General features: G+C 44.9%; 1 protein-coding gene across 1 annotated transcript; it reads left to right on the plus strand.

Moving 5' to 3' along the window:
- The first annotated feature begins 3359 nt into the window (after positions 1-3359).
- FZD7 (frizzled class receptor 7) lies at positions 3360-5462 on the plus strand. The gene has a single exon (XM_018554044.1). The coding sequence runs from the start codon at positions 3491-3493 to the stop codon at positions 5147-5149; it is 1659 nt and encodes a 552-aa protein (XP_018409546.1). The 5' UTR covers positions 3360-3490; the 3' UTR covers positions 5150-5462.
- Positions 5463-16243: the final 10781 nt, after the last annotated feature.

Below are 16243 nucleotides of genomic sequence, written 5' to 3' on the forward strand. Positions count from 1 at the left end.
CCCCTCAATGGGTCACTATTCTTCCTCTCACTGATACCCACAATGGGGCACTATATTTCCTCCCACTGATACCCACAATGGGGTACTATTCTACCTCTCACTGGTACCCATAATGAGGCACTATTCTTCCACCCACTGATACCCACAATGGGGCACTATTTCCCCTCCCACTGATACCCACAATTGGGCACTATACTTCCTCTTACTGATCCCCTCAATGGGGCACCATTCTTCCTCTCACTGATACCCACAATGGGGCACTATTCTTCCTGCCACTGATACCCACAATGGGGCACTATTCTTCCTCTCACTGATACCCACAATGGAGCACTATGTTTCCGCTCACTGATACACACAATGAGACACTATTCTTCCTCCCACTGATACCTACAATGGGGCACTATATTTCCTCCCACTGATACCCACAATGGGGCACTATTCTTCCTCTCACTGATCCCCACAATGGGGCACTATTCTTCCTGCCACTGATACCCACAATGGGGCGCTATTCTTCCTCTCACTGATACCCACAATGGGGCACTATTCTTCCTCTCACTGATCCCCACAATGGGGCACTATTCTTCCTGCCACTGATACCCACAATGGGGCGCTATTCTTCCTCTCACTGATACCCACAATGGGGCACTATTCTTCCTCTCACTGATCCCCACAATGGGGCACTATTCTTCCTGCCACTGATACCCACAATGGGGCACTATTCTTCCTCCCACTGATACCCACAATGGGGCACTATTTCACCTCCAACTGATACCCACAATTGGGCACTATACTTCCTCTTACTGATCCCCTCAATGGGGCACCATTCTTCCTGCCACTGATACCCACAATGGGGCGCTATTCTTCCTCTCACTGATACCCTCAATGGGGCACTATTCTTCCTCATACTGATCCCCACAATGGGGCACTATTCTTCCTCTCACTGATACCCACAATGGGTCACTATTCTTCCTCTCACTGATACCCACAATGGGGCACTATATTTCCTCCCACTGATACCCACAATGGGGCACTATTCTTCCTCTCACTGGTACCCACAATGAGGCACTATTTCACCTCCCACTGATACCCACAATTGGGCACTATACTTCCTCTTACTGATCCCCTCAATGGGGCACTATTCTTCCTCTCACTGATACCCACAATGAGGCACTATTCTTCCTCTCACTTATACCCACAGTATGGCACTATTCTTCTCCCCACTGATACCCACAATTGGGCACTATACTTCCTCATACTGATCCCCTCAATGGGGCACTATTCTTCCTCTCACTGATACCCACAATGGGGCATTATTCTTCCTCTCACTGATACGCACAATGGGGAACTATTCTTCCTCTCACTGATACCCACAATGAGGCACTATTCTTCCTCTCACTTATACCCACAGTATGGCACTATTCTTCTCCCCACTGATACCCACAATGGGGAACTATTCTTCCTTTCACTTATACCGACAGTATGGCACTATTCTTCTCCCCACTGATACCCACAATGGGGAACTATTCTTCCCCCCACTGATACCCACAACTGGGCACTATTCTTTCTTCCAAATGACACCCACAATGGGGGTAGTAATTCTTCCTTCCACTTATACCCACAATGGGGGTAGTAATTCTTCCTTCCACTTATACTCACAATGGGGGTAGAAATGTTTCCTCCCACAATGGGGGTTGTAAATTTTCCTCCGACTTATACCCACAATAGGGGTAGTAAATAATTCTTCCTCCCACAGTAGGGATAGTAATTCTTCCTCCCACAATGGGGGTAGTAACGCTTCCTCCCACTAATACCCACAATGGGGGTAGTAATTCTTCCTCCCATTTATACTCACAATGGGGCTAGTAATTCTTCCTCCCACAATTGGGGTTAGTAATTCTTCCTCCCACTTGTACTAACAATAAAGATAGTAATTCTTCCTCCCACAATGGGGGTAGTAATTACTTCTCCCACAATTGGGGTAGTAATTCTTCCTCCCACTTATACTCACAATGGAGGTAGTAATTCTTCCTCCCACAATGGGGGTAGTAACTCTTCCTCCCACTTATACTCACAATGGGGGTAGTAATTCTTCCTCCCACAATGGGGGTAGTAATTCTTCCTCCCACTTATACTCACAATGGGGGTAGTAATTCTTCCTCCCACAATGAAGGTAGTAATTCTTCCTCCCACAATGAGGGTAGTAATTCTTCCTCCCACTTATACTCACAATGAGGGTAGTAATTCTTCCTCCCACTTATACTCACAATGGGGGTAGTAATGCTTCCTCCCACAATGAAGGTAGTAATTCTTCCTCCCACAATGGGGGTAGTAATTCTTCCTCCCACAAAGGCGGTAGTAACTCTTCCTCCCACTTATACTCACAATGGGGGTAGTAATTCTTCCTTCCACAATGGGGGTAGTAATTCTTCCTCCCACTTATACTCACAATGGGGGTAGTAATGTTTCCTTCCACAATGGGGGAAGTAATTCTTCCTCCCACTTATACCCACAATGAGGGTAGTAATTTCTCCTCCCACTGTAGCTTGGCCATTTTTCCATCTCGCTGACCCCGGGTCATTCTTTCCCCCCACTGATCACAGTCTGGACTCCCTGACAATCTGAAGGACAGTGAACGGGCCCTCTGTGTAATCATTCGAGTTCCCCTGAACCAATACCTGCTTGCTATGCATTTCTACATCAGGTTATCTCAGCAGCATACTGAAAGCAAATATTAATTGCAAACTCCATGTCCTTCACATGCCCTACTCTATGGAACAACACACGCAGCCTAGCCTTTCACTCCTATTATATAAAATGTGGCACGGGGTTTATCATATTGCCATCATGACAGAAGTTTGTGGGAAGTATTCTAACTTTGCTGTGCGAGGAATGAACAAAACGTATTTACATTTCCATCACAGACTTTCAATGTAAGTTTCACTACAAACAGGACCTCGCCCTCCTCCCTTCCAGGCGCCCCTCGCTTTGTTCACCTTCCAGCATCCCACCCTGCTCCATTCCCTCATCCCTCCACCCGGGGCCAGCCAATCAGGAAGGGGGCTGTGTAGAAAAACAAAGGCCCTCATTGGACGACACTCTGGCCGGAGTCCTCGCCCTGCCGCGGGTTTGTGAATGGGGGATCTCGCGGACGGATTGGAATAGTGGGCAGGGAGAAGGAGCTTTGGATAAGACCCCGCCCCTTCCCTTGTTCCAAAGTTACGCCCTCTTATAAGGAGAGCGGCGCTGGCTCGTGGAGTGGATAAAGTGAAAGTCTGGAGAGCTGAGTTGTGATCGTTGAGCAGTGACTGCGGGAAACGCTCATATATCTGCGGGAGTGTACGGCGCCTGTCTCTGGACTCTGCTAACGCCGCTTCTCCGGAGTACTACGAAGTGTCCCCGGCCACCCCGGATTGCTCCGTACAAGCCAGCGCCTCCTGGTGCCCGGAGCAGCGCAGTGCACCCCACTTGTTGCTGCCGTACACTGCCGAGGATGGGGAAAGTGGGGTGCTTGTGGCGTGTGATGAGCCTGCTGCTGGGGGTGTCTCTCTTCGGCTCGGCCGCTCAGCCCTATCACGGGGAGAAGGGGATCTCTGTACCGGACCACGGCTTCTGCCAGCCCATCTCCATCCCGTTGTGCACGGACATCGCCTACAACCAAACCATCATGCCGAACCTGCTCGGCCACACCAACCAGGAGGACGCCGGGCTGGAGGTGCACCAGTTCTACCCGCTGGTCAAGGTGCAGTGCTCGGCCGAGCTGCGCTTCTTCCTGTGCTCCATGTACGCTCCGGTGTGCACGGTGTTGGAGCAGGCCATCCCTCCGTGCCGATCGCTGTGTGAGCGGGCCAGGCAAGGCTGCGAGGCCCTGATGAACAAGTTCGGCTTCCAATGGCCGGAGCGGCTGCGCTGCGAGAACTTCCCCGTGCACGGAGCCGGTGAGATCTGTGTGGGCCAGAACACGTCTGACAGCCCGTCCGGACCTACAGCCAACCCGACCCCTTACCTGCCTGATCTCATCACCTTCCACCCGCACTCTGCCCGGGACTTCACCTGCCCCCGCCAGCTCAAGGTGCCCCCTTACCTGGGCTATCGCTTCCTGGGGGAGAAGGACTGTGGGGCCCCCTGCGAGCCCAGCAAAGCTAATGGCTTGATGTACTTCAAGGAGGAGGAGGTCCGCTTTGCCCGGCTCTGGGTGGGCATCTGGGCCATCCTGTGTGCCATCTCTACCCTCTTCACTGTGCTTACTTACCTGGTGGACATGAGGCGCTTCAGCTACCCTGAGCGGCCCATCATCTTCCTGTCCGGCTGTTATTTCATGGTGGCTGTGGCTTACGCCGCCGGATTCTTTCTTGAGGAGCGAGCCGTGTGCCTGGACCGATTTTCGGATGACACTTACCGCACGGTGGCCCAGGGCACCAAGAAAGAGGGCTGCACCATCCTCTTCATGATTCTCTACTTCTTTGGCATGGCCAGCTCAATCTGGTGGGTCATCCTGTCCCTCACCTGGTTCCTTGCCGCTGGCATGAAATGGGGCCACGAAGCCATCGAGGCCCACTCCCAGTACTTCCACTTGGCTGCCTGGGCAGTGCCTGCCGTGAAGACCATCACCATCCTGGCCATGGGCAGAGTGGACGGCGACATATTGAGCGGAGTGTGCTATGTGGGCATCAACAGCGTGGATTCCCTGCGGGGCTTTGTGCTTGCACCCCTCTTCGTTTACCTGTTCATTGGCACCTCATTCCTTCTGGCCGGCTTTGTTTCTCTCTTCCGCATCCGCACCATTATGAAACACGACGGCAGCAAGACCGAAAAGCTGGAGAAACTGATGGTACGCATCGGGGTGTTCAGTGTTCTTTACACGGTGCCAGCCACCATCGTGCTAGCCTGCTATTTCTATGAGCAGGCCTTCAGGGACACGTGGGAGAAGACCTGGCTCATGCAGACCTGCAAAAGCTTTGCCATCCCTTGCCCAAACCATCACTTTGCTCCCATGAGCCCAGACTTTACAGTTTTTATGATCAAGTATCTGATGACTATGATTGTGGGCATCACCTCCAGCTTCTGGATCTGGTCAGGCAAAACCCTTCAGTCTTGGCGTAAGTTCTACCACAGACTAAGCAACAACAGCAAAGGGGAGACTGCTGTATGAGACTGAAAACTTTTCTGCTCCCTGAAATGGAGTAAAAGGGACTGACTTAGTTCAATGGTACTGTGGATCATTGCTTGACAAACTTCTTGACTCAATGCACAGCCTCCCACAGACACAATTCCGCAGGGATAGTTCCAGGCTTTTGATCGAAGCGTTGCCATTGATTTTATGTGGACAGTGTGCTATTTGTTGGAGGTTCCCATGCAGCCTTTTTGTTTTTTTAACCTTGTTCACGAGTTGCATTGTTACTTGCAATCTTGCTCTTTACCCAGTATTTCAGAACATGTATTTTTCTAAGGAAATGTGAGATTTTGGGTTTGCTTCTCATTCTCAGTCTTGTGCCTAGGCAGCTTGTGGTTCTCTAGCTTTGTGGGACTACAAGTCCAAGCATACCATGCCAGGCTTGCAGTTCCACAGCTGGTGAGCCACTGTGTGCCGAAACTGAAGGCGTTTTTTTAATTCTGTTTGTGGATAATCAGTTTCTGATGGCCAAAGGGGTCAACTTAATACAGCGAGGTCGTATGCAGCATGGAGTGGAGTAACAGGGCTGACATTCTTGCATTTGTCATTTACTCAGCTGCCAGGCATAGGATTTTTGTGTTTACCCAACAGATCATGTCTTGTGGTTTGGTAAATAAGTTTGGGTCCCTTAAGCACCCTGCAGGCAGTTAATTATAGTTTTTCAGAGTGGGCTTCACCTACCCAGCAGCTGGGCAAATAATGCCTTTTGGTGTTGCTGTCTCCCACTGCTATGTCAACAACCTATTCACACAGTTAAAAATTTCCATGCAGACACTGAGGTGACATTATTGTACATTGTTGTCTTCTTTTTTTTTTTTTTAAATTACATTTTGCTGATGCCAAATTGCATTATTGCAGCCTTATTGGTAGTACAACTTCATATGCATTTTCCTTTTTTATTTTTGAAGTCTTATCTCTCAATGTACTCATAATGTAAGATGTGCAGTGTTCTGGCTGGGTAGGTGAGAAATGGTTAAAAGGGTTTAGACTTGGGGCCAGCAACACATTCCTTTTGCAAGGCTTTGCTATCTTCTCCAGCTGCAAATGGGGTTAAAGCATTTCCTCTGTAGACAAATGCCAAATCGCCTGTGAGATTCTTTTTAAATCTGCCACCCATATTTGTGTGGGTAACCGCCTTAATATTATGATTTTACTGGAATGTTAAAACAGGCTCTATACAGCTTATTTTAATTATTTTAAAATACATTATGCCTTTTTAATGTTCCTAGAGCACTAGCACAGCAATGGTTTTTGTTTTTTTGTTTTCCTTTATGGTTCAACAAAAGTACATGTAAAAGGTGATATATACAAGTCCTCTATTATTATGTTTACATTTCATTTGATCTGCTCTAATAGTATTACATTTAATATTTGCTGCTGCCTCTTGCGGAATACATTTCTGTGGTGGCAATATCACTTTAAAATTGGTTATTAAATTACTGGTTAGACATTTTTATTTCCTATGTGAAATGTTTCAGCTCAGTTCCACAATGTTCAGTACATATGATTTCTTAAATCCCACCTTACATTTTATTTTGATTTTCCCTTTTACCGATTCATTTTTTTTTTCTAAATATCCAGGGAGTTGCAACAGTTGCTGCATAATGTGTATTTTGAAAGTCAAATACTATGTATGACATTAAGAGACTATTTTATAACTTTTTTTTTTATATGCATGTCAACTATTTGCAAACGAAGACATTGTTATATATTTTTTTTTTGTAAATAGCTGTAACTTTTTGTATGAAGATATATATGTATTTATATGTTTCTAAGCCTCACTTTATCTTGTGTACAGTTCACTAAATAAAGCCTACTTTTTAGGTACTTTTCTGTGTTGCGTTAATTTAAATCAGAAATTTGGTTAAGGGGGGGGATATGATTTATAAAACAAAGTTGCCATTTTTTTGGGGGGGTTAGCGTGGCTAGGATCTTTTTGTTATGTCTTTGGGGGGGAAGTGATATGTAACGAGCAGGGGTTGGTTTTTTTTTTTGTTTTTTTTTCTACTGGATCAACACTTTTGTTTTGTGCTGTGATATTCCAGAGATTATATTTTTTTTAGGTGCTCAGTAAGTTCTACATATGTGGAGTTTTAACTTTAAAGTATTTTATTAATTTTCCAAAGTACAATAAAATGGCACATGATGCACAATCAGTATAGCATACAATTGCATTACAGTTTCTTCCACATTAGCATAATCAAGTAGTAGGAGGGGATCACTAGAGGCCATACACACAATATATAATAGTTCTGTACAACAGAACATATCTATCCACCTATTCTTGCCAATTTATCCCCCATTACTAAAATAAAAAATCAGAACAGTCTGAGAGGAATATCTGGCCTAGGGATCTGTCTATGTCTGAAGAAGACATTTGTTATTAGAGCTGCAACAGTTAATCGATTAAAATCGACGATTGAAAACGTTGGCAACGTTTTCGATCGTCTATTCGTCGGCTATCGATTGCTTAACCTGTTCGGGGCTCCGCACGCGGCCTGAGTCGCACGTCGCGCGTCACACACTGCTCCCGACGTGTCCACCGCACAGGCCGCCGCATAAGCCACGCCCACCGAACAGGCCGAAGCCGCGCACGCTGCTGGTCTCCTCCTAGCCGTGAGCTCTCTCACCCGCCGCGAGCTGCCTCACCCGCCGATAAAGTAATGAATTTATCCAAAGCTTTAGACAATATGTAGAGTTTTAGCTGCTATATAGACCTACATTAACCTTTTTAAATAAAAGGTAAAAACCAAAATGTTCACTAGGTCTGTTTTTTTTGAAGCTGGCATATCAATATAACAAGTTAAATAATTATTGGCTAGAAGTAGACTTCTTTTTTAAATATTACATTTAGTCTAGCCTGTGAATATTACATTGGTTAGTGTGTGATGCTCACAACCCATGTTACAGCCTGCAGGTGTCACTGTTCCTATAGTTCATTTGTTGGCTGTAGAACCTTCCCATTTACCAAAATATTACATATGAGGTTGATTTTACTAAAGGCATAAGTCATTATTTTTGTGCAATCAACAAATGTCCTATAGCATAAATATTAGACATGTGCACTGGCATATATTTGAGGGGGAAAAAATGTTTTTCTCCTTCTCTAATGTCACTTTGCTGAAACGAATAAGAAACTAACGAACTACCGCTAATGAATTTAGGAAACTGAAATTCGGATTCATTTGCATTCGTTATATCTGTAATTCGGATACATCCGAATGTCTGAATTTTGTTTCGCAACGAAACGAATTACACATGGCTAATAAATATACAGCACATGACTATTTGAGCCAAGCCCTACTTGGTCCATTTACATAAAATTTTAATTCATTTGATTACAGTTTGCAAGACGACAACTGAACCTTTTTGCTAAAGGTGTAAAGGCTGTTCACTTGGCAAGTGAATTATAGTAAATTAGATGAACTTGTGCTCATGGAATATCCTAGCGTGAGCATTGAAAAAAAAAATTGATAACACAAGATTAATTAAAATAAACGGTGTCCTCTTATTTATGTAGCTCAGGGAACATTCTCTTTGCTAAATGAAGTCTCTCTTCCTTTAGTAAATCGGCTTTATTACCTTTTAACTTGGAAACCGGGAGAAGGAAACCTGTACTAAGACAATGTGGAGGTAGCCATTGCTAACATCATGACGTTGCTGGTTGTCGGCCGGCCAGCTTAGGCTTTCTGCGTGGTTCAGCCGAGCCGAGGCATATGCGTTCGGCTCGACTAAGTTCGGGAGCTGTATGGGCTATAGTGTATAGTAGAACCGAAGGAGTCCTGGGGCCGAAGCTAGCCGCCGAAGGATCGGCCGAAGCTAGCTGCCGAAGGATCGGCCGAAGCTACGGCTAGATTCTTCGGCTGCTTCGTGAATAGACCCCTAAGTTTAGGTGTGATTTAGGGATTCCGGTGTCAGTAATTTGCATTTTCCTGCAGCAGCAATCCTTAATCTGGTGTTTATAAGTGGCAGCTGTCACTCATTCAAGTGAATGATCAGGTGACAGCCACTTCGTATAAACATCTGCACACCGCATGTAATGGTATGATTACATGTAGTTAGGAATCAAACAATATCCCTGGATGCATCGGTCAATGCGTCCAAGGACAGAAACACATCCCTAGTTGCATTTAATCATATATAATAATATATGCTGCAGCACGGGCACTGGGCCACATGACAATGTGTTGTTCAGTGGCTTTTTTGTTTTTTTTGGGTTGGGTGCATACAAAATTTTGCCATGGGGCCCTGTGATTTCTAGCTGATCTCTATCCTTGTGTAATTTAGTCATAATCGCACTGTGGGATTCTCCATAGGAGTAGTAGAGAACCTAAGCAGAAAGTAGTATGACCACTCTATGGTGTGAGCTCCTTTTTATTTTTTTTTCTTCAGATTTCACAAAAGTTAAAATAATGTGAGATGTGGCTGAACTCACTGATATTCACTCAAAACACATACATACCGCTCGTTTAACCTCCCTGGCAGTATTCCGGAGTGTAGCTCCGGGTTACTTTTCCATACCATAAGCGATAACCCGGAGCTACACTCGGGAAAGCCGCATTGCATTTACTTACCTTGTCCCTCGAGCCTTGCTGTGTTCTGCGGCCGATGCCGGCTTCCGGGTTCCGTCGCTTGCGAGCATACGTGTCGCAGGGGGGGCGGAACCGGCGGGATATTAAAAGAAAAAACAACAAAGATGAAAAAAAATTTGAATCATACCGCCAGGGAGGTTTAAAAAAATATATATTTTTTCCCCCTCAGATGTCACTCAATGGGGTTGATCTGTGAGGGCTTGTTCACACGACGTCAGAAATCTTTCCGGACCAGATCCGTGCGCTCATGCACCCAAAATGCATCCCAATGTATCCCTATGTGTTTTATGGGCTACAGTTCTCACGAGCGCAGTCTGTTCCGGTCCAGACATAAAAAATACTGCATGTCACATTTTGTCTGGTCTGGAAATGCATGAAAACGCACTGCAGCTAACATACTGACTCCAACTCCACTCCAACCAAAAAAAATGTATTATTTTTTTAACTGGAACATGTCTAAAATGTGTCAACGCACTGCATGCATAGCACCGCATCTCCAGATCTGGACCAGAAAATCATGTGAACAAGCCCTTCGAGTATTACCTGCTCACATTGCAAAGTATACAGTCATTTAGCTTAGTGAATGAGGTCAAGCCAATTGAAAATTCACTTTGCAAAGCATACCCAATCATGTGCAAGGATGATTAAAAACAGGTTTCTGTGCTTGCACGTGACTGAAGTCAGCAATTACAGCTTCACCTCATGCGCTAAGCTAAGGAAAATGTAACTTTAAAAAGTGAACATGTTCTACTCCTTTAGTAAATCAACCCCAATGCCTGCAAAAGGAAGCCGAGCTGTTGAGTTGAAATTGCCAGCGATAATTGCGTAGGAGATGGTAACTGCTAAGTGCTCATTTAAGATGAAAGTTCTTACCTTGACTTCAAACGTCTTTAAAAAGATCTAAATTCTGTTCAGAAGAAAACCTCTTGGAGAGAATTGTTCATGTTGGGATTTAAATGTGCAGGTCAGCCATTGTCATAAGAACAGAACGTCTCTGATCTTCCATTGTATCTGATGAAAAGATCAGTCCAGGTTTAGCTGACCCAACACTAAATCATGTAGAGGGACTCTATCACAAAGAAATACACATTTGTGATTCTCTGAGGTTGGTTTACTAAAGGCAAATGGGCTGTTCACTTTTCAAGGGGATTTTCACCTAGCTTAGTAAACAGGGTGAAATTTCATTTTGCAAAGAATTTCTAGTCATACAAGAAAAAAAAACAAAAAGTATTTTTACTTGTACGTTTGGATGAATGAAGTCAGCAGAGCTTCACCTCATTCACTAAGCTAAGGGAAAATTCCCTTGCAAAGTGAACAGCCTATTTGTCTTTATTAAAAGCTTTACCTTTTCTACCATAGTTTGTTACACCCATATTCAGGGTGAAACATGGTGACTTCACCACCTCCCACCTTACATGAATCACGAGGGGGTTCTCCCTGCAGGCTGCTGCTCTTTTTCAAATCTGGCATGACTCCGCCCACACAGCCACATCATCTATGCACAGCTCCTTTGATGGAATCTGTGAATCGAAAAACTACAACTCCAGTCTGTGCCAGAAGGACTTTTTTTTGTAGTTTTCAATGGACTACAAGAGTGATCACACTTTCTGTCTCTGTTACTGAATGTCTGGTTAACTGCACTAAGGCTATGTTCACACCATGTCCAGAGCAGATCTGCAAATGCAGTGCAGTGCGTTCTTGATGTGTTTTTTTTTTATAGCTTAAAAGGTGTAGGCAAGTGTTTTTGCATGTTTTCCAGTGCATTCCAGACCAGAGAACAGAAATACCATAGGGATACATTGGGATGCATTTTTGTCTAGCAACAAACTCTTCCAGTCTGGACATGGTGTGAACAAGCCCTAGGGGCTTGTTCACACCATGTCCAGATCATGCCCAGAACAGTTTATTCCCAGACCAAAAAAAGCATCCCATGTATCTGTATTTCTGGGCTCTGTTCACACCAGCGCAGTCCGTTCCGGTCCAGACGAAACAAATACTGCTTGTCTAATTTTCTCTGGTCTGGAACGCATGGAAACACATACAAATGCATGCAAACACTGGATTGCACCTAAAAGCCTTAAAAAAGCAACAGCAAAAAAGCGCAGCAAAACGCAATGCACCGCATTCAAGATCTGGTCCAGAAACTGGTGTGAACCTAGCCTATAAGCAATGATCCTCTGTGGCAACAATCATCATTCCCATTAGGATCTGTATACAACATCTCAAAACTACAGATGGTCGCTTTCAATTCTTCAACAAAGGAGCATAAAGCTTGCTGTACACATTGGTCTTACACTAACTGAAGTGTGTATGTAGGGGCAGCGATAGTTGAGACCACCAGAGGCCACTTGGGACCTCCTTAGCCCACCTGAAACTCCACACAGGCCACCTGAGACCCCCACAGGCCACCTGAGATCCCCACAGAGCACCTGAGAGCCCCACAGACCACCTGAGACCCCCCACAGCCCACCTGAGACCCCCCCAAAATTTCCAAATTTGTAACCACTTTCAAAATGTCAAATCCTCTAAAATAACTTAAAAAGAAAAAACACATTTATGAAAAGCAAATTTTATCTTCCGCTTTCCATACTGTGTATCAGGGAATCCTCAAACAGGAAGCCATCTCTCTGATGTGTCCTGCACAACAAAATTGTGCAGGACACATGCTGCCTTAATTACAGAGATGGCATTTTCCACTTTCAGGTTATCCTCGGTGTGCAGAAATTTCCATTTATTGGACAGGATGCCAAATGCACACTCTACTACCCAGTGGAGGAACTACCGCCGGTGCAGGCGGTGCGGGCGCCCGGGGCCTCAGGCTCTGGGGGGGCCCAAGCAAGATGCCGGCCGCCGGATCAGTATCCAGCGCCCGGCGGGCCCCTGGTCTCTCCGCCGGGAGTGTCGGATCATCCGTTCATCCGACACTCCCGGCCAGTATACCTGACGTACTCTGGTGAGTCTGTAATTGAAAACCCTCTTTTTTAGGTTTAGTCCGCATTTGAAAAGGGCCCCAGCAGGTGCGCCCCCAGTGCAAAAGCCTCATCCCCTACAAAAACAAAGGGCAGAGCAAGAGTTGTTGATCCTAGTAGCAGGGAGTTCTTAGGCAGATCCAGGGTGACTTTGCAAAATAGTTGCTGCCGCTGCCTGTTGGCTTGCTGATGCGGATGTGCTTCCCATCTATTGCTCCAACACAATTTGTAAAGTTGCAGCGTTCTCAAAAAAGTTATGCAATCTTCGCTGACTCTTCCTTGGTGGGTTTATCCATCACCACATCATGCAGAACATCCCAAATGACACAACAAGTATCTCGGATGATGTAGCTAGCCTTCAATTTCCCAACCATGAAAGGAAAGTGTAGACAGGCCAAAGATTGCCCAACTGCTAAGTAGCTGTATGAAAAAACAAAAAGAAATCTTTTTATTCTATTCTGTGTTTGCAGTCGAGGCTCTAAAAGTAAAATGGAAATCCCTCAAAGATGCCTTTGCTTGGCACTGGCGAGTGTCAAGACAGTCCAGAAGCGGGTCTACAGCCAAAACCGCATATGTTCATGCTGCCCAAATGGAGTTTGTGATTTCAATTCTGGATATGCGGAAACAAGTACTCTGTTGGAGCATCTTGTTGGCTTCTCCAAAAAACTTATGCTCATACAAAATTGCCAGAGTTGCTGACCTGTAATTTTTGGTGGCATGAACCGGTGGTTTCTAGTATGAACAATGGCTGCTGTGTGTTAACAACAAAGGGCATTGACGTAAGCTTTTAACTCATGTTTGAATGTGGTGAGAAATGCATTGCGTTAAAAAAATCTGCTCTTCACACAGAACATGATAAGAGATCATTTGGCTTTTGTTTTTTAAATGAAATTAGCAGGTCCGTCCTGTTTGCAATGTCCGTCCTGTTTGAATGACACGTTCTTTAAATTTTGCTTTCTTTTTTTTTTACGGCACCCAAAGTAGCTGTGAGGCTGCTCTATCCCAGCGACAGGAGATGGAAGAGGAGAACTCCCCCCCACCACCACAAACAACACTATGAATGTCTATCAGCTGGTGCGGTCCAAAGCATAAACAATGGCCTGAAATGGCATCTGTTAGTACCATAGACATGATACTGTCATATCACGTCTATGACCAAGTTTACATAGACCAGGCTAGGCAGAGTGAAGATTGCTGGAGAAGACTCATACTAATGTAAACCAGCCTTTCTCAGCCAGGGTGCTTTCTGGCTTCCTCAGGTGTGCCTCAAAATTTTGCTAATCCAGGGACGGTGGAATCCATTTAGAAAAGGAAAAGGGGAGCTTCTGATGTGAAGGGGGGGGGGCCTAGGGGGGGGGGGGGGGGGCTCTGATGTGAAAGGAAGCTCCTGATATGAAGGGGTGCTTGTGATGTGAAAGAGGGGGAACTCTGATGTGAAAGGAGGGGGCTCTGATGTGAAGGAAACTTCTGATGTGAAGGGGAGTCCTAGTGTGAGGGGAGGCTGATGTAAAGGGGGACTCTGATATAAAAGGAGGAAGCTCTCAATGTGAAGGGAGGATTCTGATTTGGAGGGGGCTCTGATATAAAAGGGGAACCCCACTTTTTTGTGTGTTTTTGAGTGAGGTCCCCCCTTTAACCACCTTCCATCCATGGCCGTTTCTGAACGGCCAGACGGGAGCCTTGTAGGAGCGGGAGGGTGTCTTAAGACATCCTTCCCCTGATCGAGTGGGGAAACTGTCAGAAATGTAAACAGCCGGCGATGGATGTTTACATTCAAGTGATCAGGCGTCTCTAGAGACCCCCGATCCGCTTGAAGTAGGTGTGGGTGTGCACCGCCCCCGTCTCCATTGCTGTAGCTGTCGGTCCCGAGATCCGCTGTGCCCAGGTGGAGCTGGGACCGCCACGGAGACTCTGTCAGTGGAGATCAAAGGGAGATCAGTACACGATCTCCCTTTGATCTCTGCTCCGGTTCCCCAATGCAGGAAGTGGTGTATATTACACCACTTCTGCATTCAGTGTCACTCTCCGGCAACAGATGCCGGTGAGAAGCTGCTGAAGCAGATCTCTGCTTCATCAGCTTCTCTGGGGGTCCCTAGGTGACATTAGGGGTCTTGGAGAACATAAATAGGACCTGTTATGTGTGTTGGCTATCACATAGGGGGTTTCTTAGTCCCCTATGTGATAATTTTAGGGGCATTAATCACTGATAACACTAAACTGATGAGTGGCAAAAGCTTTTAAAGCATCACCTATGGCCAATTTTGGGTGTGGTCGTTTTATGCGATTTTGCGGGCATGCGCAATTTTAAGGCTTGACATGTTTGGTGTTTATTTACCCGACGTGACCCGATCTTTTATATTTTACCAAAAAATTGGGGTAATAATAAATGTTTCATAACATTTCATAGGGAAACAGGTTTTGTTTTCAAATTTTAGGGTACTTTTTTGTTATATAGTAAAAAAAACAAAAACCCAGGGGTGATTAAATACCACCAAACGAAAGCTCTAGCTGTCCCCAAAAAATGGTATAAAATTCATTTAAGTACAGCGTTGCATGACGGAATAAATGTCAGGCAAAGTACTGCAGCGCTGAATACTGAAAAATGGTCTGGACAGGAAGGGGCTTTAACACCCTGGTCTTTAAGTGGTTAAAGCCACTCCAGACCCCTATCTCAGACAAAGGTGTGGTATGGATTTTTGAAAGGGGCCACAGGCAATTTTTTACATTTTTATATTTAAGTTTTTTACATTTTAGACTGGGGTGCCTCGAGAGTTTGCATACTTTTATGGGGTGCCATGATTGAAAAAAGAATGACAAATGCCTGATCAAAACAGTGGAACTACAAGATGTTGTATAAATGCAGTATAACGCATCTTGCCCAATGACAAAACAACCAAATTTCCAATTTTGATGAGAGACTACACAAACTCATATGTTTTCTGCATGGTTTAAAAAAAAAATGAAGAACTGATGATGAAATGAATAAAACAGACAGTTCTATGGCAATCTAAAGCTTTTCTGTAATGCAGAGCTACAGTTATGTATATTCTAGATATTTAAATACCTTCAACTAACAGACTGTTTGCTTTTTACACAGACTGCATTCCACATCGACAGCACGCCAAAGAAATGTCTACATTTTCAGAGTGATTGACATCGGAGGAGGACCTTCATGACCCTCCTGCAAGGATAGACTTGATATGCCGTGTATTTACTTCCTTTTTTCCTTTAACACTTGCTTGATTTATAGCCACAGGTGCTTGCTGACAATCTGAGACATTATACACAGCTTGTAGCAAAAAACATCATCTGAAGCAGAGAAGATCTATGAGTTACTTAACACAAAGTGCATTTGGCTTTCAGATATTTCTGTGTGGATAGACCCTCCTGAGCAGTCTTAAAGAGAAACTGTAGTAGTTGTAACTTTTTTTTTTTTTATGTACAAATCATAGAAACATTCAACCAAATATAAATCTCAATCGGTATTACTTTAGAAAAATGTATTATATATA

Source organism: Nanorana parkeri, unplaced genomic scaffold (genome assembly GCF_000935625.1).
Source record: "Nanorana parkeri isolate BGI_ZX_2015 unplaced genomic scaffold, ASM93562v1 scaffold139, whole genome shotgun sequence".
NCBI classification, from domain to species: Eukaryota; Metazoa; Chordata; class Amphibia; order Anura; family Dicroglossidae; genus Nanorana; species Nanorana parkeri.

Excerpts from the sequence above, each read along its gene's own strand:
- FZD7 (XM_018554044.1), top strand. The coding sequence starts at position 3,491 with ATGGGGAAAGTGGGGTGCTTGTGGCGTGTGATGAGCCTGCTGCTGGGG.